General features: G+C 38.7%; 2 protein-coding genes across 4 annotated transcripts in view; one reads left to right on the top strand and one right to left on the bottom strand.

Moving 5' to 3' along the window:
- The window catches only part of si:ch211-186j3.6 (neural-cadherin), a 291090-nt gene extending 282140 nt beyond the window's left edge, over positions 1-8950 (top strand). The window contains exons 32-33 of the mRNA XM_051115680.1: positions 5137-5291; positions 6285-8950. Coding sequence (XP_050971637.1) covers positions 5137-5291; positions 6285-6833 — 704 coding nt within the window. The 3' untranslated portion in view covers positions 6834-8950. The remainder of the gene's footprint in view (positions 1-5136; positions 5292-6284) is intronic.
- A 234-nt stretch (positions 8951-9184) lies between these two features.
- The window catches only part of dpy19l3 (dpy-19 like C-mannosyltransferase 3), a 57057-nt gene continuing 41348 nt past the window's right edge, over positions 9185-24893 (bottom strand). For all 3 annotated transcript variants that reach the window (XM_051115683.1, XM_051115685.1, XM_051115684.1), the window contains exons 17-19: positions 19939-20071; positions 13910-14068; positions 9185-10983 (exon numbers count right to left, since the gene is read on the bottom strand). In XM_051115683.1, the coding sequence (XP_050971640.1) occupies positions 10795-10983; positions 13910-14068; positions 19939-20071 (481 nt within the window). In that variant the 3' untranslated portion in view covers positions 9185-10794. The remainder of the gene's footprint in view (positions 10984-13909; positions 14069-19938; positions 20072-24893) is intronic.

Below are 24893 nucleotides of genomic sequence, written 5' to 3' on the forward strand. Positions count from 1 at the left end.
TCGCTGCGCACAGTGTTTTTTTGTTTGTCAGCACTGTTTCATCTGACTATAAACCGAGCCATTTGTGTTCTTCACTGAATTGAAGCGCTTCATGCTGGCGCTGTTTAGTGACCGAGACTCATCAGCAAGTGAACTCATCTGCTCTAGTAAGTTCTTTGTAGTAAGTTTGCGCCGTGCCATCATTTGAACTTTGATCCGAGCGGCGCGCTTTGACTAGCATTCTTTTGTTCTGCCTTTGCTGCATAAACATTATATTGAACATTTCGAACTCTTGTTATCATTTATCGAGGAAATTCATATTGTGCGCTAATTATAATTTTCAGTTTATTGCCCAGCCCTACTTTACATTGCAGTTGTCACTTTGGGTGTTTACAAGCAGTAAAGACCATTTCTTCCAGAATACAAATTTGATAATTTACTGATAATTTACTCACCTTTGTCATCCAAGATGTTCATGTCCAAGATGTTCTTTATTCAGTCGAAAAAGAAATAAAGGTTTTTGAGGAAAACATTCCAGGATTTTTCTCCATATAGTGGACTTCAGTGGGAACCAATGGGTTGAAGGTCTGAACTGCAGTTCCAATGCAGCTTCAGAGGGCTCTACATTATATAAGGGTCTTATATAATGGGAATATAATATAAGGAATATAAGGATCTTATCCAGCAAAACGATTTGTTATTTTCTAAAACGTAAAATTTATATTGTTTTTAAGCACAAATTATCGTCTTGCACTCTGATCACGGATTACGTAATCACGTTGGAAAGGTCATGTGTCACATCTACGTCCAACTTCAAAATAGTCCGATGTTGTTTTACCTTTTTTTGTACATTCTTTTCACATTAACTTTATAAACACTGGGACTACGTCACGCGTGATCTTTCTAACATGTAATGCGTGAAGTCAAGCTAGTGCAAGATGAGCATTTGTGGTTAAAAAGTATATACATTTTTATTTCATTTACTTTTTTAAAAGAGCTGTCGTTTTGCTAGATAAGACCCTTATTCCTTGTCTGGGATCATTTAGAGCCCTTTAGAGCTGCACTGAATCAATTTGGACCTTCAGCCCGTTGATCCCCATTGAAGTCCACTATATGGAGAAAAATCCTTAAATGTTTTCCTCAAAAATCTTAATTTCTTTTTAACTGAAGAAAGAAAGACATGAACATCTTGGTGATTTCTTTGAAATGTTTCATTATGTCAGTTTTGAATGAATGATTTTTTGAGAAAATGGGTGCAGACAGTGTGCTGAAGTAATATACACATACACATCACAGATATACAGATCTGACAGGATACAGTATGTACTTTATGCAAGACTCATTTAGTAAATCATCTGAAAGCTATACAGATGTACTGTCAGATTATAAAGGGATAACTGCAGTATTTTTTTCCAAAGTAAATGAGAATGATATCTCATTAGTTTTTTAACCACAGTTTGAAGAAAAGGAATAATGCAGCCCATTTGTTTAATTAGCCACCTGATGAATACAACTGTCATGTTTTAATGTAAGAAAAGTGTCATGTCTTAAAATACTGAGTGCAATTTATTAACCTGAATTACCTCAGCGCCATCAAATTACTCACAGTAAATTGATTGCTCTGACCTAGCATTTCTCTTTTTCTTTTTATTTTGTGTTTAAAATTACAGTCCAGTGTTAAAATTGAACTGAAAACATACAATACAAACTAATTTCCCTTTTGAGTTGCTCTGTTGTTCAGAGATTTGTGGTCTTCCGAGTTAAATTAAATAAACTGCAGTTTACAAAGCAGCTCAGCATTGTTTTTCCAAGCCTAGAGAGAATGAACAGAACATTTATCTATCAAAGTTTTTTATCAGCTTCTTTTGTTTTCATGTTGGGTAAATGATACTAATTTTCTCTCTACTAACAGTCCCACAAATATTTCTACATGTTCATTAAGATATTTACTCTTTCTTTTTTTGTGGGGACGGCTGACTTGTCAGTACATGTACCTGTAGTTGACTTCAGGTTTTTCTGTCGTTGTGAGGACAGCTGGTCCATGATGTAGGCAAACCGAGACCCCCACACACACAGAGTCAAGTCAGTGCAAACATGCTGGATTTTTTATTTGATCTTCTGTTGAGGCTTCAGGGCGTTTAAGGCCATGTAGTGGTGAGCTGCAAAACTGAGTGCAGTGTGAGTGTGGACGAGAGAGGGAAATGGAAAAGTATGTGATAGTATGTAACCTTTATAGTTATTATCTTTCTCTGGTGTATGTGTGTAGATTAGTTCATGTGATGATAGCAGTAAATGTCAGAGTCATTCCAATACCGATTTGAAGCATTTGAAAGTGGAAAGTGTCTGCTTCTTTCCAGAGACGTTAAATGTGGGTGGTCGTTGCCGTCATCTGGCATGGTTTTGAATACTGTTTTTCGTATTTGGATTGTATTTACAATTGCATTCTAATTGGATATTGGTAATTAAATGAGACTAAAAAGAGACTAAGTCACTTTAAAACGTTATGCGTCACACAACGACTTTTTTCTATTTTTACTGACTTGTAAAAATAGAGCATGACGGAACATTAACAACCCACTTTATCAAAGTGGCAGATAATTATTATATGTAGCACAATCTTTGTATCACAAATTACCAGTATGCAGATTATCTAATGTGGTTAGAATTTGTAATCCGATCACGTAAGAAAAATAGCTGCAAAGTGTAGGCTTTAGAGCGAGAAGAGAAACATGAGAAAAGAGAAGTAAAGAGCAACCAGATGTATTTACACTTGGGTAAGACTCTTGAAATTCGAGTGATTGGATTACTCATCTTGGATGACATTTACACATGGTCTTTTCATGACTGGATAGTTATATGATAAGTTAATAACTCCCAAATTATGGAAGAAGGTGGTGAAAAAAGGTTAAAATATAAAGAACAAAGCAAAACCTTGTCTATAGAGCACTGTGTAACTCATTTTTAGTGGCCACTGTTTTATCTTTTCCTATCTACCTTCTGCCTTTACTGTTTTCTCATCCTTTGTGGCATTTTTTTTTTCTATCTTCTATATGGTAGAAGGAATTCAGGGCTTCTTTCAGAAAGTGTCAATGCTATTAAATTAATAATCACATATAATAAAACCATTTCATTTAATAAAACTAAATGCTTTGCCCAGGCATCGATTTATTGTGTTTTCCTTGAGAAACACAATAAATTTAACGACCATGAGAAATCATTATTAACTTGCTCTGTTCCAGCGTTTATCAGAAACCTTGATAGATATTTAAACAGCTCTATTCACTCTTTGCTATATGTCGAGCGCTCAAAGAGAAAAACATTTCTCCATTTGTGAAAGATCTGTAATCTTTAGAGTTTGTTTAATTCACAGCAGAAACAGAAGAGAGACATCTGAATGTCTTTTTATATTGCAGTGTTTATCATCTCTGCTGTAGAGATTAGGATGCTGGGCTAGTCTTGGGCATCCTGAGAGGGGTCTGAAGGGTCAGATTGGAGGGTCATGTGATCGATGAAGCAGGCAGCGAGGAGACAGAAGGCTTGTCTGGAATCAGATGAAGGAGCTTCTCACTCAATATCAGCCACACAAGATGCATTGAAAAATCACTGTGAAAAGTTGCACTGTTGGAGAGACGGAAATAGAATGAGATGGAGCACAGCAACTTTTAGGTCATTTTTAAGGCATATTAATGGAAACGACCATTTTTGAGACAGAAATGGCAATTAAATGAGTCACATTTGGCAATGAATAAGGGATAAAATTATATAAATTTCAGCCTTTTTGTCTCATACAATGCCTGGACAGTCTGACAGTTTAATAATGGTTTTGCAAGATACTTAAATTTGAAAGTGTGAAACATTTTTCAGTATAGTTTTTTTCACGTTTTTACACACGTTCTGTATATCACACATATGCCACAGTTGTCTGAAGCCATTTTTTCCGCAAATGATCTCAGTTGGATAGACACACTCCGTATGGCTTTCTGCACATCTTGTCATCATCTTCTACAAAGCTTGACAAAACTATGCAACAACACATGCCATATGTCAGAACAGAAACGGTCTTCCTTCACCAAGACTTGTTTTTCTGTTTGCAAACGAGACGTTTACTGCTTTGAGAAAGGGTGCGTTTGATTACGAAGACTCACCGACCTCACAATTGAAATCTTGAACTCAGTTCATTGCACTGATTGAGGGACAAAACTGAACTAAAACCGTCTTTTCGCTCCAAGCGTCTGCCTTTCTTTGGTGGTGACACGGCGTGACAAATCTTTAAAAAGAGCAGATATTTGATGTGCAGTTGTGTGTGGTGCGGTTACCAACGAGAATTGAGATTGCGGGGTGTCAGAGTGCGATTTTCAGTCTGTTAAGAGGTATCGGTGTGGAATTGTGCTGCGAGGCTTTCAGTTAAGTGCACAAATCCTTTAGATTAATCCAAAAGCAGTTATCAAGCTCTGACACGGCCATTATGAGACCTTCTTGCAGACATAGTGCTTTTCTCTGCCTCTTTATGGTCCCTTCACCACGTGTCAGGTTCTCGTGGCTTTGCGACGTGCAAATCTAAGACTGGAATTATTTACGGGGTCGACCTTAAAATGTTACGAAAGATGCATATTATCCCCGCTGAGGTAAGAAGTGGAAGCATTAGAAGGAAGGGACAGAGAAAATCTCTAAAGATCTGAAGATTGAAAGTGAGAGAGATGAAACGCACAAAAGGCGAGCACACAAAAGACAAAGGTAAATGGAGAAGATATCTGAATCGAAAAGAGAGGGAGAGAGAGAATAGAGTGTTGGCAGATTGAAGTGTACTGGGCATTCGATAGCAAGATAATATACTCTAAAGGTCAGAGTGGTGCCAAGCAGGATTGATTCAGCGAGCTATACTTGACACGAGCCTCTGCGCTCGCTGAAATAATGTGTCTGTGGCAAATCAAGGCCATGTCTACAAAGTCATCACACTGACTTCAAGCCACCTTAGTGCCAGGGAAGCACGACCTGAGGGACGCTCCAGGCGATGTGCTTTCACAGGCTGGCTCGCCTAAAAATAGTTCACCCTGATCTAGGAATGGGGTCAGTGTTTCCTGTGAATTGTAATAGGTGTAAAAGTGATCCTTGATCAGAACTCGAGGTAATTCTCAACCACTTTCTGTGCCTCCGCAGTGCTGCTGTTGGGGATTTTCCTGTACACACGCTGGCGGAGCTATAAGGGGCTGAAGGAGGGTGTATATCATGTGTCTGCGCACCATGACGGATGGGAGGACATCCGAGAGAATGTGCTCAACTACGACGAGGAGGGCGGTGGGGAGGAGGATCAGGTGAGTGCGTGACTTCTGTTTTGAAATTGATTTCAGATCACAGGTCAGAGAATCCGTCGCGGGAGGACAACCGAGCGCTCAAAGTTACTATGACAACTCATACAGGTTGTCATGACGCCCCGTCGCAGCGAGGCACCCTTGTCAGTTTGTCTCTATGACAACCTCTAACATTTAAAAAATGCGCTCTGATGCTGATGACAAGTGGCTCCGCTGTGCACAGAGAGCAAGTGCAACAACTTATTTTGCTCGAAATGCGGCTTCCAGAAACCCGCCGAACAAGAGATTTGGGGTGTTTGATGCAACCGCCGGCTCCTCTGATCTATCTGAAGTACGTGGGTGTAGATATGTTGCAGGATCTTTTGTTCTGTGTAAAATCCTGTTACATGATTATCAGATGCATAGTGGTGCTCTGATCCTCTCCATCTGATGAGGCTTCACACATCTCCCTCATCATGTAATCAATTACGCCCACACCCGTGTCACCCACACCTCCCCTCTCTGTCTCTCTTCCTCCTCCTCCTCCTCGTCTATTTTTTTCCTCAAGGGGCATTATATGGTTTTCTTCCTCCCCCGAGAGGAATCTTCCTCGGTGGAATGGGATTAATGTTGACGCTCAATGGGAGAAGGGGACCGGTGTCTTGTTTTGTTGTGCTGACTGAGTGTGTAATGCCGGGCTGCGTCTGTCAGGATTCTTCCTCTCAGGTGCAGGAAGACGCGCACAAAGGTGTTAATCAGAATGCGGCGGTAGCAGCTTGAATCCGGATTAATGCCATTAACAGTTTGGGGGGATAATAAATTACATGATGAAGAAGTACAGACAAGCGGCTTATTTTGTCAGTGAGCTCGGCCTTATTAGTCGTAGCAGTTTCTGTGACAGACGTTGTTGTTATTACACCAGTTCCTAAACGCAATGGCACGTTATGTAACGCTAATGATCTTGTTATTTGTCAGCGCCTTACGCATTTAATTTCCCCCTCTCTCGATCTCCTTTAGAACGCCTATGACATGGCAGAGCTCCAGAAGTCGCTCCAGCCCAGTCCGGCCCAGTCGGTGCAGTACAGCCGGTCGCGAGCCATCCACCACCACCCTCCCTCCCAGCAGCAACAGCAACACTTTTGCCAGCCTGACCCCCCCTCCAGAGCAGGCACGGCCACCACCACCACCTCCTCCATCTCCTCGGGAACAGCCACCATTCGCAGGGACGTACCCCCCTGCCGCTCTCCGGCTCAAGGCCAGACTGCAAATCCCAGCCGAGCGGCCCAGCTGGCCCGCAAGAGCTTGTCATTCTCCAGCCAAGACTTGGCCCGCTACCTGTGTGAAATTATCCGTGACGCCGACCAGCACCCGGAGACGGCGCCCTTCGACTCTCTGCAGGTCTTCTCCACCGAGGGGGGCGGCTCGCTGGCCGGGTCACTGAGTTCCTTCAGCTCCGCTGGGCTGGAAGAGGGAACGGCGGCGGGTCACGAGTGCTTAAAAGAGTGGGGGCCACGCTTCGAGAAGCTGAAAGCCCTCTACGAGCGGGCCGAGGGCAGCGACCTCTAAGGAACTGCCGGGAAGAATTCCTGCAGTGCGAGGAGAGGAGGGAGACCACTAAGGACTTGTCTAAAAACCAGAGGGATTTTTCTTATGCCGAAAATTCCTATGCTTTGGCTTTCTCTGGATGTACTACTTCATGCGAGACACTCCCTCCGCATACGGAGGCGGGTTACATTTGGGACTCTCAATGAGCAGCAAATGGGAAGTGCTAATCCAGAACACAGCAAGTTGTGGTCACGGCAATTTTTTCAAACCCAGAACGGGCATCTTTATTCAAATGACTTGCGGATGACAATGATTTTAGTGGAACCATTTGTTGTCTTTGTGACCGGCACTGACGGAGCGTTTTGGACGTATTCTATATGTCTGTATGGTCTATATGTTCTTAAATAAAAGAAAGACGGAGAGAAAAATAAACTGCCAGACTCGGATGCGACTAGGAAAGGGTTTATCCTCTTCCTTCACTGGCCGCTTTCTGAAATCAGTTCGCCGCTTGTTCTGTCAGGGTGGCCACTTGTGTTCATCAATCATAACTTCATATTCGGATACTGTTATTTTTTTTCTATTTGCTCAGTCCTCCGCTTAGATTCTATTCACCCGGATGCGAGGACGAAAGAGGCAGTCTGCGGGAAAAAAAGACCAATAAAAACTGAAGATGTGTGAAAAACATTGAGGAAAATGAAACAGAAAGCAGCCTTATTGTTTGGCATTTTAGGAGACATTCCTTGGGAATACAAATCGTGTCCTCTCTTTCTAGCCAAAAAGGAGCGAAGGAACGGCTGGAATACAAATGTGGCTGAGGGACAAGGCTGAGTGGCTGGCATGAGATGGAAGTTTTCTGTAGCTGAAAACTATCGAAAAACTCTTGGCTCTCACGCTTTACTGAGCGGTAGCAATCTGAGTCTGCCAAACTAAAGGATAGCCATTAAGACAAATGAGCGAATGTGTGTGTTGTTTCATGCCATCGACTCAAACGTGATACTGAGCTCTGCTGGAGGAGCTTTCAAAGCACTGGAATGAGCTTACCGTCCAGTTTGCTTCCTCCCGAAAGTATCGTATTATTAACCAAACCAGCTTACCCGACCGAAGCGTCATTCCCTGTTCTACTATAAATAACTCCTTGTATCCCATCACATTATTCGGCACCGCAGTGAAAGTAATGGGCCTTGGCGCCAGGTGCATTCGGGGAGTGGCAGGCCAGCGGTTTCAGACCCCGAGCACCTCCCATGTAACATGTTTAATGGGCTTGTGAACGCATGTGGCGAGGCTGCATGGGGTGAAGGAAAAGCAAGGCAAGCTCGTGTGTGCAAATGGAATAACTAAACGTCCCCCCCGTGAGGCCTCAAATGCCAACCTTGTATTTTATGCATTTTAAGGCAATGTTTTTTGCCCTCCTTTTATCATTTCAGTTATTTATTTATTTATATTTTTTTCTGGAGAATGCCGTATGTGGAGCATGACAGGCTGGCTGAGGAGAGTGCAGCGAGTAGGAGTGTGTTAAAAGACATCAGAGTGCTAATCCTAATGTGAACTGATCGCTCACTGTCATGCTGTGAACCAAAGGATCATGGGAGTTGGAAAACTCGATGGAGAAGTCGTCACTCTTATTACGGATCTCAAAAGTGCCAATATTTCCAAAGGCAGCAACAAGAGTATAAAAAAGGTTTTCAAGCTGAAGCTAAGAAATCTAGCTGGAAGTGCAATGCTTGCTATTTCATAGAGTTAAAAAAGAGGCCAATGGGATTGGCGCATAGAGTCATCTTTGTAAGGGGACTGGGGAGAGTATTCATGAATGAAGCTTGATGGGCTCTGTCTTTAAATCGCAGAATTCCTTATCTTACGAAACCAATTCCTCTTCAATTTTGAACCAAGGCCACCTGTTTATTTGTGTGGTGAATATATACAGTACTCTATTTTGTGAAACAATGTTTTTACCTCATTTGTGCATATCAAAAGAGAAGTAATTGCTTTTTAAAAATATATAAAGGGATCGAATTCTGTTTAAAGCTTGTTTTTTTCATGTATTATTTAATCTTTCTTTAAGTTGGTAAAAGTATCTTGACATTTTGTATTTGCATCCTTTAAATTGCTTTTTTCTTTCTCAATAAATGGAGTTCTTCTGTTATGGCTTCAATTTTATGTTAAATACTGCTATATTCGAATGAAACAGCAGGGTTTTAAGTCTCTTGATGAATAAGTGGCCTATTTTATGTGGAAACGGAGCTGTAATTAGTTTGGGATAATGCTGAACATGAAATGAGAGCGGCCTAAAATCTCTGACCTGTATTTATCAAAATGCCTTTGTGATTTGACTTCAAATGACAGAAATACTTTTGTAGTGACAGATCTGCAGCATCCACCATACAAATCTGCTTTAATACAAAAATGGAAATGTACACTGAACATCCAAAGACAAATCAACACTTCTGACACAAATGAACAATCCGCGCGAAATACCACAGTAACAAACTAGTGCAATGAACTGTACCGAAGAACTCTTATAGTTAAACAATGTCAGCATATGAAATCAAAGCACACACCTCCATAAAGATCATCTCCTGAGGAACAATGTGTTGTGACAGATGTTGTGTGAAGCAAAGGTTTACGTGCCAACCGTCTCAACAGGTAAGGTAACAACAGTGGTTTCACCATATTATAATACAATCACAGAATGTCACAGAGGAGCCCTCATGCTACAAACCGAATTTGCAGAAAAAGAAATCCCATGTTTATCTTCAAACACTTTAAAGTTATTCAAAACGGTTTTGCACCTACAAAGATATTCATCTAACATCCCGGGGAAAGAAAACACAGCAGCAAAAATTGAAGGTAGGTAAATTTTGGTAGCACTTGAGGCCATGTATCTGAATGTCTTTGAATGCATGAATCATTAGCGCAGCAGAGCTTATCCAAAAATGGAAAGGCACTTTCATACACTAAAGGCTCTTCATTTAGAGCGCAAGATGGAAAAATTAGCGTTGTAACATTGACCATTCAATATTTTTAAAAAGACTCAAACTATGAATAATTCAACCAAACTACGTCACAATGAAGGATTAAGGAATGTAATGGGACATGTAAGAATACGTGAGCTGTTATTTATCCTAAAACATACTAAATTTAATAACCCTTTTTAAAATCTCTATACCGTCACATCTTCTTAGCCTTCTATAGTGCCAAAGTGACAACCTCCTACCTACACGACTAAAGCACAAAACATACAGTAGAATCCGAAAGTTTGCAATCACATTGAAAATATGAGAAAACTTGTAATTCACCAATTCTAGGTCAAAGTAAATGTGACATTTATTCTTACAATGAGTATTTATGGCACTTTCTCAATGCCCATCAGTTAGGCTGGTTCTTGAGATTCATTTTATTTTTTAAACAGCCAGACAGCAGGATATGGCCCAACTTGACACTGGCCAACAGTTTGGCAGATATAAAGACAACACTGCCACAGCCACTAATTACCCCAAACTGCTCTTGTGAATTTCAATTACAAAGCATTCTTGTTCATTGCTGTTTCCTATTGTTGGAAGTGTGACAGGAATGAGGCTGTGAAAGCAGTTGTTACGTCTTCAATCTCCCAATTCCTTTAAGTAGCAAATGTGTGTGAAAGCATAAACGTGTATTTGGGAAGGGCACGTGTCAAAAGAGATGCGACGTTCAGCGAGAGAGAAAGCGAACGAGGGGGTGCGACAGACTGTGAGAAAAAGAGATTTTCCTCCTCGCTCCACGTTAAAACTTGAGCTCCTGTTGCGGCAGACCGGCTCAGAACAGATTTACACACACAAACACGGACCAAATCATCTAGTGCGTGCTGGCTCAATCAGGCATCTCTCCAATCTCTCTCATGCACACAGTCACTCGCACACACCTGCTACTATCACACACTCATTGAACATTCCAGATGGGGCGTTCATCCATCCAGTGAAGGTAGGCAACTGCTGTTGAGGAATGAGCGCTAAGGAGCGTTCTCAGCTTTGTTTTTCTTCTTGATTTTCTTGAGTTTGTACACATGAAACGTTTTGTTTTTAAACACTCGGGTGAAGAGGGTTGAATACGGAGGCATGTCGGTCTTAATGGCCTCACAAAACCGTGGATGAGATGCCGGGATGAGGTCCGGCTCATTTTCACCTGGGCCGTCCATGATCTGTAATAAAAACACACACAAATCATTTTAAAGGTGATATGTCATGAAAATCTGACTTTTTCTGTGTTTAAGTGCATCTACCAACCCAGAAAATGTGAAAAAGGACAACCCAGTTTTTTTTGGTAAGCCTTTCTCTGCAAGCATGTGAAAAAGCTCAGATTCCGCTCCTCCTGTGACGTAAGGAAGGGGATCTTATTATAATATTACTGCACCTTAATCTGCACGTTTCCACCCATGGCACCGTCATTTTGTTCGCAAGCGACAACGGTGTACCAGTTCTAACACCATGGCAAAAGTTCAAGCAAAGCTTGTTTACTGTTCTGTCATTGGCTACACAGACGAGCACAGAACACTATTTAGAGTCCCAGCCTCAAAGGAGACAAGAGAGCAGTAGATTTATTGATTTATTTACTGTATATTACGCTGCTGTTTCACAGATCTAATATAAACATTGTTTCTTTCCCAGCTGTTTACCTTCACAGACATAACCGACTGTTTTTGTAACTCATGTGTTTTTTAACAAACTTCTGTGTATTTGACAGTTTATGCGCAATAAGACACGAAAGAGAACTTAGTTTAACACTGACATGCTATGTGATAGACACTTTCTGAGCATGTGCTTCAGATGTGTGTGCTCAGAAAACCCTATATCAGAAGTTTAAACTGATATGGTTTAATATGCATTATTTCATAGACATGATAATCAAACCCAGTAGAGCTGCCCTCGACTAAAGATTTTTCTGGTCGACTAGTAGCGTTAAGTGTTAGTCGACTATTAGTCGCACATTTATCAATAAACCATGTAAATCATGTAAAACATAGTCTAATAAGCGCTCAAGCGCACAAAAAAAAAACGTGCCACAGCGCGCTGGCAGATATAATTATGAATGTGTCAGGGAAAAACAGCAAGGACTTTTAGAGTTTCACACTCAAGTTCACAGAGGCCGAAACGGCAGAAAAATGCATCCTGTTTGCTTTAATTATTTTACAAAAGCACAATGTTTTGTTGTTATTCTGAGTGCACACAAATAAACATAGAGATGCATTAGTTTTATCTGTATGACCAAAAATGACAGAGTATTTTAAGAGCAAATGACCACACTGGCACCTCCATCAGTCATGCAGTGAGCGCACTACTATTCAGCTTCCACAATGCACCCAGACACTTGAATAGCACACATTTTTCTAGGTTAACATTATATTGAGCGGCCATGTAAAGCTGCTACTACATAAATCTTGTAGATGAAAATCTATATTTGAGGTTGATGAATGATAGGTGAACATTTTGATGCCCTGCCTGATGTACTGTATTACCAAAGAGACCAGCCATTAACGATCTGTGCATCACGGACTGTTTGACTTCGCCACTTCCTTTTTTGTGACTAATGAAATTTTGGTCAACCAAGCCTCTTTTTGTCAACTAACGGTTAGTCGACTATTAGGGAGCAGCCCTAAAAATCAGACAGATGTTTTTTGGCAGAGTATCTGAGCTACAAGCTACAAAGCCCTATTCTGGAAAAGGGGGCAGGGAGCAACAGCTCATTTGCATTTAAAGAGACATGCAGGAAAACAGTGTTTCTGCTTCCACTCAAAATTGGCATTTTCTAAATGAAGTAATAAATGATCTGTGGAGTATTTTCAGCTGAAACTTCACAGGCACATTCAGAAGACACCTGAGACTTATGATATTACATATTGTAAAAAGGGGCACAATAGGTCTCCTTTAAAATGATACTTCATTCCCATAAGGTGAAAAATACAGTGAAAAACTAGAGGGCAGATTCTCAGATAAAGAAGAGTCTCAGAAGAATCTTTTCTTTTAAAGAGCATCCACTTCTTTATCTTTCAAATCTTAGAGAAATTGTGCCCTGAGGTTTTTTAAACATTTACTTTGAGATATATTCCCAAATTAACAGAAAGGCCTTGAAATGCTGCTGTGAGATCATTTAAACACCCAGAGATAGAAAGAACTGCCACCCATGGGAGAGATCAGAGCGGAATCTGAAGAAAAAAAAAAAAAAAAAAATCCCACACAACACATGGCTGTTTCTGGGCCATCGGTATTGCATGTACACTGCTTCTTTAGTAATTCTGTCTGCAATTAGCAAGCTTTAATTAAACCAGATAGGTTTAATCAAGGTTAAAATAACATATGCACACAGAACATGTTACAAGAGCGAACCTTATACAAACTGCTGGAGGCAGAATGAGGGAAGGAATCGGGCTGCATCAAACAAGTAAGCGAGTGAGGCTCTTTCACTGACTGCTCGAAGTCGGATCAGAGGAGCAAGTGAGGCAAACTTCTGTGAGATCTTTCAAAGGCATGGCATTCACCTCAGACGCATGAATGACAACTGCTGACAAGCTATTTTCAGCTGGAGCTCTTTGCTGGGATGCGGGGGGAGATGATTTTTTTTTTTTAAGCTGATGTGTGCGCAGACATGAACAAAAAGCGCTGCAGCTTAGAAGTTGGAAATTTTGCTTTTGTCAGATATTATGCACAACTGTAATCAACTACAAAAGAACAATCAAGCTACCCAAGCGAAAAAGTCACTTAAGCTAGATTGCGCACAGGGTGAAACAGTATTTGATAACTATGAGCTGTGGGTGAGTAAGAACAAGATGATGTGACAAAATGAAAAATGTAAGCATCAACTTTACACAAAACAGTTACAGACGTTTTATGTGAGAAATGAAAACACCTCCGAGAGCTGACGAGATTTCCCAGATAAAAATAATCAAAGCGAGACCAGTGAGCTTAGCATCTAACCCAAATGATATTTGTTTATAGCCTTGTGTAAAGGGCAAAGTTGTAAGTTTTAGCTGCTCTGAAAAAGTCTCTACTTCTTGCGGAGAAACTTTCATTTAAATGGAACGAGTGTGGTGTGTGTGTGGGCATGAACTGGAGATGCTATGTGTGACCTACATGTCCGTTTGCCAGGTCGAGCAGGTCCCTCAGCCTACAGCCACGGCTGTGCCTGCGCTCGTAGCAGATGCTGTCCTCCAGCACGATGTAGTCCGCTCCAACCGAACCGAGCACTTTATGAACCTCCTCGGCAGACTGACGCGCATAGATCTGATATACCTGCAGGGAACGCAAGGGGAAAAGATGGGAGAAAGATATTAGGTGCTGGAGCTTAGAGGTTAAAGGCTGCAGATTCATTGTTTGTAAAGTAAAAATCTACTGCAAGGTGCTCCAGATTAGCAAAAAATACATAAAATTTTAGTGAGGGATGATTTGGGAAGATAGCCCATCAGAATTGGTCTCCCGTGTGGTATGGAGAGTACATAATTTTCAAAAATTAAAAATCTGTCATTAATTACTCACCCTCACATCATTCCAAATGTTGTTTGCTGTCTATGCAGGGTCAGAAATCTCTCAGATTTCATAAAAAATGTCTTAATATGTGTTCTAAAGAGGAACAAAGGTCTTTGGAACAACATGAGGGTGAGTAATTAATGACAGAATTTTCGTTTTTGGGAAAACTAACCCTTTAATGGAGGGACAAAAATCTCTCAGATTTCATTAAAAAATATCCTCACCTGTGTTTTGAAGATCTTATGGGTTTGGAATGACATGAGTGTGAGTAAATGACGACAGACTTGGCAAGATATAAATTAGCATACACTTGCTGCATGTCTTAGAAATCTTAAAAAATGTCAAAATCTGACAGAAAGAGAAGAGTACACATACTGTATGTAGAAATGAAAAAAAGTCTATTGATGCGAAAGAGAATCAGTATATTGGACCTGTGCATTAGATCCTAAAGTGACAGCAATCTAATAAACCTGCCAGTGTCTGTTTTTAATTTTATTAAAATAAATATGTTCTGGTTAACAAGTGGATTTATTTAATTTTAAGAAACAACAGTGACATATGTCTTTATGTGTCTTGAAGGGGTCATAGTTGATATGATTCTTTAGGGTCTTATTAAAAAAAATAAAAAATACAATTTCTTAATGGTAGTGTAAAACAATACCCTTTTTACCTCATCAAAAACAGCTCAGTTCACAGTGAGCCGTTTTGGCGCATATCCCTTTAAATGCTAATGAGTTCTGCTCACCCTGCCCCTCTGACGTAGGGTGATGAGTGGTTCTCTCTGAGACGGTAAACTTTAGCCGCATTTAGCCATAGAACTTGCTAATTAGCACATTATTAGGTAAGGGGATTTGCAAAGATTAATTAAAAAAAAAAAAAAAAAAAAAAAAATTACTCACTTCTTCTGTAGGTAAAGCTGAACTACGAATGATTTGCACAAACATAGACGCATTTAGGTAGATCGTTGGGCGCATTCCCTTCAAAAATATAAGTAATCCTCGCGTCTTCAGTGGCTCAGATGTCGAGTGTAAATGACTGCTGTTTATTACTACATCCAACAACAATACACCTCAATGGCTTAGGAGACATTCTTGTCTAATCTTGCTCCAGAGTGGAAACAATGGCAGACAGTTTACAGCTTACTCAGGGTGGGTCTAAGGTAAGACGGCTGTGGGAGCAGCCTTGGTCGGTGTGGCATCACACAGCCAAGAATCTGAGAGTGGCTTGATTTGGGAAAGGGGTAATGATTTATAGGGATTTAAAAAAAAAAAAAAAAAAAAAACACACAAAAAAACATTGGGTGGATTTTTATCATTATAGGGTGAATGTGTAAAAGTGAATTACATATAAAAGTGAATTTTGCATCCGATGACCCCTTTAAAATTACATTTGCATAGATGTTTAGACATATTATCGAAGCCTATAATGAGTTTGGAAATTCTAAAGAAATTATTAATGCATTAATTAAACTAAGGCATTAAATAAATGAATATATATAAAACTGTTAGATCTTACAACATTTAGTTGACTAAAACTAGACTAAAACAAACAACTAAAATATGACGTGGCATTTTAATCTAAAGACAATGACTAAAAATAAATTAAAATTAGCTGTTACTGGTTTGGAGGACATATACCACTGGTTTGTGTTAATTAAATCACTGTTGGAAGGGCCCACCTGTGAAAATATCGTAAGGCCCTTGCTTTATAGCTTTCACAGTTTATTAAAACATGTCATTAAACATTTGTGCATTTAAAGAAGGTATTTAAACATTTTAATGCTAGTCATTTTAATGCCACTGCTGTAATAGACTAAGCAGAAATACAGCAAGCAGAAAAACATGTCAGAGTAGACCGTTTCACAAACCATGATAATATATTTACAGTATTTCAATTAATGGAGCAATATGGCAGCGTAATTGAGGACTCCAAGATTAGGTTTGACATTTCCATATATCACATGAAGGGCAGAAAAGCTGCTGTAAACTCAGTGGTTGGGTTTTCGTGCCCTTTTTATTTGTAGATGTTGACAGACTATCACAACTAAAACTCGTTTTCTCATAAGTCACAGATGCATACCATACAGAGAAGAGAACAAAATGTTCTGATGAAATCCATGGCAACCAACCAAACAACATTACTGTTATAAGAATTGCCAACCTAATAAGCCTTACACTAATATTGGAAAAATGAATTATGGATTCATAATTTATTTGCTGATGACATATAGGCATTTATGGATAATTTTCCTTGACAAAATGTAAATAAATACTTTTACATACAAATATTATTTTATATGAATGTAAAAATACATTGCATTTATGTTGCATTTTCTCAAATGAGGCAATAAGGGAAAGAGCGCCTCATCACCTCAGTCTGATGAGAAAATAATCACCACCGCAAATATCAAATGTTATGCAATATGAATTACAATAATGTTCAAAGCAATATGCACTTTGCCTCCTTGTGCTCATTCTTTCTGGAGAGCTGCCACCATGCTGTGATTGGCTGATCACACTGTCATTCTGGCAATGCGCTAATGCCCACCTCTCATGCTCACATCAGATCTGCAAATCAGCACGAATGGGTAAAATTGGTGGAAATGAATGGACTAATTACAAAGTAAATATCTCACTGACTCGGATATTAGCACTTTGGGCTTACATGAATTGAAAAGACTGAAACATGATCATTACAGAGCCACTTATTAACTAGCATTCAGCTTCGTTAAATTAAAGCAGCATGCTACTCTCAAACAGCTTAATTTAAAACGTAATAGTACGAAATAAAAATACACACAATTATGCTTGTTATTGTGGTATTGTTATTAGGGTTGTGCAGTGAAGCCAAATATTTCTGCATCTGGATGTGTTGCAACAAACTTATTTGCATCTTTATTCAGATAAAACCATTGTAATTTGACATTGCATTGCAATTTTAGTTGTTTATCTGAAATATTGTGCTTTCGGCCCACCTGTTATGCAACAGGAACAAGGAGTAACCATTTTCGTAACCATTTTGTAACCATTATCTTGTTGTTATATTTGAAGCATGTGAAAAAAAGTTTGATTTCACTTGATTTTATAAATAATGTTAATATAAACAAAGTATTTTACAGTTGAGGTCAAAAGTTTGCATCCCCCTTTCAGAATCATTAAAAATGTACTGACCTGAATAAGACATAAAATATGTTTACATAGAGTCCACAAGAGAAAATAATTTGAATTTGGAGTTGAATTTATATATAAAAAAAATGTCCCGGTTCAAAAGTTTACATCCGCTTGATTCTTAATACTGTGTTCTTACCAGAATGATCCACAGCTGTGGTTTTTGTTTAGTGATAGTTGTTCATAAAAATCCCTTGTTTGTCCTTAAACTGCCCGCTTTTCTTTATAAAAAAATCCTTCAGGTCCCACAAATTCTTTGGGTTTTCAGCATTTTTGTGTATTTGAACCCTTTCAAACAATGACTGTATGATTTTAAGATCCATATTTTCACACTGATGACAATTAAAAAGATATTTAGGCAAAATAAGAAAAATGTACACATCACCATTCTGTTCAAAAGTTTTCACCCTCCAGCTCTTAATGCATCATGTTTCCCTTTGGAGCATCAGTGAGCGTTTGAACCTTCTGTAATATATCGTCTGCGATAATATCGTAATTGCTGTTTTAACGATGTTCAATTTTACATTATGGTGTACTTTGCAAAAACCATTCAAAACACCTACAGAGTGCAGTGCACGCATTATGTGTCTAGACTAGTGCCCATTAGTGCGTTCTTTCACTGCAAAAATACATTTAGACTTCGATTTAAAATACATTTAGATAAATTAAAATACATGATCACAAATACAAGACATGGGGACATAAAATGTACAGATTTATTCCACTTCATATAGTTAATCTATATCACATGTGGAGTGCCATTTTCCTCTGATGACAACTAAAAATATTTTTAGGCTATATAAAAATGTAGCAATCAGCTTTCCATGGTAGTCCTTCACCAGCACAATAACACACTCAACAAAATATCATCTAATTATCATTACTGATAAAATCACAGAAAATATTGAGATAAAATTCAACTATTATTTTCTGTGGACTATATGCAAACATCTTTTATAAGTCTGTACTAAATAAACAATAACATGCATTTTGTATATGATCCCTCTTATTTTGGTAAAATAATTAACATTTTTAATGATTCTGAAAGGGGGATGCAAACTTTTGACCTCAAATGTAGTATCAGTTACTTCTTTATGGTTAGTGTAAGGTAAATGTTCAGTATGCATTTAATTTGAAAACAGTGTGAAAATCAAACTGAACTGGTACATACATTTATATTTTTCTGTGATAAAACCCAAACCCAAAGGAAACTTCCTCTTGCTTCCTCCTTTTAAAGTCCTCATACACTCATGCAACCTCTCTGCACGTCTCCAGTTGGAAAACCTCTGCTTTAATGCACTGATTTGATGGGTAATTTGGGTCTTTCTGGTTAGATCAATTCTCATCAATTCTCTGAATGAAGCAGGAACAGTAGAGCAGAAGTCTAGTCTTTCACCAACTGTTCAGATCCATATTTTCTCTTCCTCTAAACTCATGAACAAATGAGAGAATGAACACAGTCTCATCTGATCATCAGAAATCCTCCTCTGACCTTGACCACCTCGACATTCTGCCACACAAACTCGAACAATGAACCTCTGCTACAGACAAATGTCCTGTAGTGAAGCCAAAGGAAGCATGACGTTTCTTTCAGACAGAAATAGCAGCAAGTGACAGCTGATACAATCAGAATTACAGCTCAAAACAGATGAGTCATTGTACATTACACATTTTAATAAGGATGTTTTCATAGATAAGTGCCCTGACTGTTTCTTTTATACAACAGGACATGGAAGCCATGCCACAATGTTTATTTCACTTCATAAAGACGCCCACTGATGTGTCAACTTCCAGCCACCTCAATGAGAAACTTGATTAAATTAATTACGGCAAAAGTCACACTTCTGCTGATGAGGCCAAGTATATAACACTGCATATGTCATTAGGAAAATCCTTAAAGAGGATTTATGAACCATTTACTCTGATCTTCTTGATATGGCCCATTTGTAATCTTATCATCAAGATTATCAGCTGATTTGTTAAGGTACACACTTTTAGACTACAACGCATTTATTCCTTCTAACAGTATCTAACGAGTTTTTAGTGTTAGTTTCTGACTGATTTACTGCTGCTTCATTTATTTCAATTTACATAATGAGGCATGATTGCAAAAGAAAAGATTTGGTTCTTTGTTCATATGCTACAGAAAAGTCTTTTATTTTATGATCTAGTCTGATTGACCATATGTTCAGTTCTGAAACAAAACAGCATTGTGTATATTTCATGCAAATAATATTCATTAAACAAAACATATGTATATTTTGTGACTGTCGCACAATTATAAACCAATACACCCTTGATTGCTACTTGTGTCCTTACAAAACTTCTCCAGACTAGTTTTGTTTGCAGAATTTTAGTACTGACACAAAATAAACAAAAACATTTTCCAAAATTAGAGTCAATTTTTGTCCCAGGAGAACTGGAGGTCCTGAACATAGCAGAACTTGGATTGAATTGTGATTTTTTTACCTGTCTGGTCCTCTCTCTTAGTGCCTGGTCCTCATAGTGTGGATGGTTTGTCAATACTCTCCCCGTACACAGCTTAATTCCCGCCAACAGCTGCATGCTGCCTGCAAACACTGCCCGTTTGGGCGTCTTCAATCTGTCAGGAAAAAAAAAAGAAGAAAACATGAGAGAGCTCTGTTACACACACTTCTCAAGTTTCGTTAATATTTCAGGACAGGCGATTGCATGAGGCGGCTGGGTGCGTAGCGGTGGCATTTATGAGAAAAGTTAAACCTGCAGACATTTATTTCAGGTGAAGGTGGAAATGTGAAATGGTTCAGTGAGGAGGGACGCAGTCATTTGTACACTCCCATCTCCCATGTCTAAAACGCAGGTTTGAAGTCTACTGCAGGTTTAAAAGGCACTCCGTCTGTCTGGACGTGATCGGTCTCCTGTCATTTTATATATGTGCATGGCATGGAGGGAAGCGCTGAAGCTGTGTTATTTGAATAGTCTGACGGATGTTTCATAGACCATCTGTTTATAAAAAAAATAACCTTTCAAAATCAGCTTCAACATTTTACATAACATTCAATTCCTGAAGCCTCTGGGAGGAGAAAACATGTTCCATATCTTTTGTTGATGATGGTGATTTAGGGCAATTTTTTTATTGGTAAAAGCAGCCAAATTTGGCAGATTCCAGCATTAACAGATTGCGTGACATACTCTCATCCTCAAAAACCATCAACAAAACTGCACAAGTTGAAAGAAAACACAATCCAAAGTACTAAAACACATTTGCAACTAGAATAAACATTTGTGCTTCCCACAATATCTTTTATGGAATTAATAAATGCACACCACTGAAATAAACAGACATTTAAAACCAAACAAACATTAAGCTTGCACTGTAAAAAATTATCTGTAGTTTTTACAAAATAATTTTGGCATTTTTGGTTACCAAAATAATTTTGCAAAAAATAAAGAAAAACTGTAAACATAAATATAGCTGTGAAGTACTTTAAGGCATTTAAGCACATATGAAAAAAGACATTACATATTATTTAGCAAGCCTGTAACCAGCTAAATCAAGCATTTTTGGCAAATCTAGGTAATTTACAATAAAAAAAATGTCTGTTTGTTTGTTTTTAACGTTTATGATTGTTATAGCACCAGCTATGGTTCAATCTCCCTGAAACTGAGTGCTTGTTTAGAATCACCTGTCGCATGTGCTCACCAGGTTTCGTGAAGTTTTGAGTTTTTGTTTAGGCTTTAGGGTATATTTTGACAGGCACCATTATAGCTTCCCAAAGGGTAAATTTCGCAAAAGTACTAGTTCGCAAAAGTAGGGTTTTTTTTACATTTTCTCAATCATTTAAAAAATGGATTGACAGCTGTGGTTCTTGAGGCAAAATTGTTTGGAATGAGGAGGTCTATCATATGCTAAAATATTGTGCGTTTGTCTGAAAAACTGCAAAACATACAACTGTTTACATTCTTGAAAATCTTAAAAGATTCCTACAATCCTAGGCTAAAATCTGTAGTCTTTGATCGCTGGTTTGACCAACAGCCGATTAATGGCTGTTGCGATCAAATTTTACCTCCGTAGAAAATCTGGCAGTGTCAGAAGATTTGACGCACAGTCCTGCAGTGTGACATCTACGATGAACGTCAAACTGTCTCCGTATTTGAAGACACGCCATGACCAGAATTAATGCTACATATTTCTTCTAACCACATAAACTCCGGTGCATCCGCCATGCATGGAAATCATATGATATGCTGCCTTTACTCATGATAAACACCGGTTGCGCCGCTGTTTCCATTTGGGTGTGTAGTGCTGCTTACACCATTCTTCCGCTATTGCCGCATATTCTTGATGATAAACAACATTTCAGCGTGTAATGCAGCTCACAGTCACTGAATGCGTATGGGTTAATAATATAAGGTTTTCTTGCACGCACCTGTTTTTAACACGTCTTGACTGTCGTACAATCTGGCATTAATGACAATGAGATCCCACAGTGTGACATGATTATCATGTTCGTACAGTACAGTTCATACATAATATATTTTGGTTAAAAATTCTCAGTGGTTGTGTAAAACAACACCCTTTTTACCTGGTCAAAATGAGCTCTGCAAAAATCATCCCATTCTGAGGGATTTTTCCTTTAAATGCAAATGAGCTCTGCTCTCTGTGGAGAGACGGGCTGCTCGGGAGATTACTTTAGCCACATTTAGCGTGTTTAGCCACGAAACTTGCTAGCTAGCACGTTATTAGGAAAGGTGATTGCAGAGATTCATAAAAAAACCCTTATACTCACTTCTGCTGTAGGTGAAGCTGGATCACAAATGATTTGCGTGAACATAGACGGATATATGTAGATCAGGAGGCTGATTCCCTTCACAAACAAACGTAATCCACTGCATCTTCAGCTGCTCAGATGTCGGGAGTAAATAAGGACCACTATGTTCATTATTACATCCAGCAACACAACACCTCAATCGCTCAATCAGAGATATTCTTGTCTAATTTACATCCCTACATCGGCATCGAAACAATGGAGGTCGGACTGTTACAGCTGATCTGAGGTAAGACGCTCATGTCAATCAACTATCGTGGGAGCGGCCTCTGTTGGTGTGACGACACACCGACAGGCATCTAAGAATGGCTCGATTTGAAAAAGGGGATATTATTTTTACAGATTAATTAAAAACCACTGCATGTGGCCTAACACTAATTTACAAACAAGAAAATTTGAATATAAACCATAAAACCCAAATGTACAGTACATAGCTGATAACAAAAACTATTTAAGAAACATTATTATTTAAACAAAATAACTTCAAATGTGAAATGTCACACAGGGAATTTTGGGAATATCAGTTTAAAGTTTTTGACTGGATTAATAACATTTTACTGTAAAATTACTTGAAAAGTCTGGTTAGATCTTTTACAGTTTTCCTCTGTATATACTACTGGTACTGTTAACTTATTAACAGTTTTTCCCCACCCCGTAGCGTTTTTCCAATATTTCACTGTTAAAATTACAGACATTTTTAAAGTGTGTTACACAAGTTACACTATTTTATGCTGTCTTGTTACAGTGTAATTTCACAAATACATATTTAGTTATATTAATTAACGACATGCAGTTACTACAAAGTTAGGGTTTGGTTTAGAAATACTTGCCAAGGAAAAAAAAATATATATATAATTAATAGTAAATTGAAACATAGTTCACAGTAATATTAACCAATTTCGATTTGTAACTGTAAGGGCTTCCCCCACACAAAAAGCAATTTTGGCACTGTGTTGGGTCATCACCTGACGTCTGACCCAATGTAATCTGGGTCCTGAAGCAAAACAAGTTAAAACAACCACTGATTAAAAAAGCAGCCTCAGGCACTCAAAACTCCCACCCCATGTCTGTTCAATTTGTTTAGGCAATAAAACGAAATATCGTCACAGACGTCTTGCTTCAAGGTCGGTTTCAGCTCAAGTCGGTAAAGACAAAGTGTCTGCGCTTGTGAAGGTTACCCAGGATATGATGGTTTCATCTCTGTCCAGGTCTGGAATGAGTTGGATTAAATATTGAATGCATGGAAGAAATGTTTCATTACAGAGGAGCAAGTGTGGTCACAGTATGGGTCAACCACGAACATGAACCCTCACAGGAACACCTTGCTACGAGTTCAATAACCCACACACAGACAAAATCCAAAATTAACTCCACGTCGCCCCATAACGGGTACAATAACACACCCTGCTTCATCTCTGTTCAGCTCGTACCAAACGTGAAACGACGTTAACAAAGGGGAGAGACTCACGAACACGCGCTCACATAGGGTACCAGCTATTTTCAATTTAAAGTTTACTAAAGCAATGAAGCAGCAAAGAAAGAAAGAAAAATGGCTCCAATTACGGTGGCTTCAAAGAATTTGGCATGACCTTCACCTCAAAGACAAACTTAACAAGTGATCACATATACACCTATGAAACAGATTGCGAGAGACATAGGTTCTTCCAATAATGGGGTCCGGGAGCAGCCCTTCTGATGATAGCGTGGAATGTGAACTGGAAAATGAGAAATTATGAGACTTCTGTGGAAAACCTTTAAAGAGAAGGCAGCCCTCAGAGTACAGTACACACTGTACTGCTAGACAGACAGACTGACGGATAGACACCAACATGAAATTTAATTGAAAATATTCTTGTTTTATCTAGTCTTGTCGTACAGCATAAATGTCTTTTGAGATATTTTCAGATCTTGTTTTGTTCCAGTGTACTGTTGTGCTGTCTAAACCTAAAGAGGTTTTCCTTCAAACACTAATCTGCCAAGACAAAAAGCACTTATGGGTTAGTCTGTGTCAAATCAGACAGAATTAAAGAAGTGTGTTGTTGCACCCACTCAAATTTTCAGACATAGGCTATTTCTGGGTGTATTTTACAGTTTAACTGCACAACCGAAGACAAAGGCTACTACTGTCTGTGTTCCGCTCAGTTGTGGATTCAGTTCTCTTTCAAGGCTTATTGCGCTTTTAATATTTCTTTTTAATATCAAGCACATCCTGTTTCTTAGTTTTGCATTCCTTAATTTTTCCTTATTAATAATTTCAAACAATCCCGCCCAGTGAAAGCTGTGCAGGTCAAAAACAAAAGTATCCGGTGAAATGATTTAAATGTCTCTGGATATTTGCACATGAACAAAAACTGTTTACTACAGCCTTAAGCTAAGTTTTCTCTTAGAAAACAGGAGTTAGTTTACGTTAGGTTTACGTTAAGCATCTTAATGGCTTTCTACGGAAAAACACTTAAAGTGAAGCTTCACACACCGGATCATATTCTGGGCTAAATATGAAAAAGAAAACAAAAATAACTTTTAAACAATTTCTCTGACACGGAAGAGATTACATTGTTGAATAAAGTTGTTTTTGTTTTCTTTGTGCATAAACGGTATTCTCATACCTTCATAACA

The sequence above is a fragment of the Labeo rohita genome, chromosome 7 (genome assembly GCF_022985175.1).
Source record: "Labeo rohita strain BAU-BD-2019 chromosome 7, IGBB_LRoh.1.0, whole genome shotgun sequence".
Classification (NCBI taxonomy): Eukaryota; Metazoa; Chordata; class Actinopteri; order Cypriniformes; family Cyprinidae; genus Labeo; species Labeo rohita.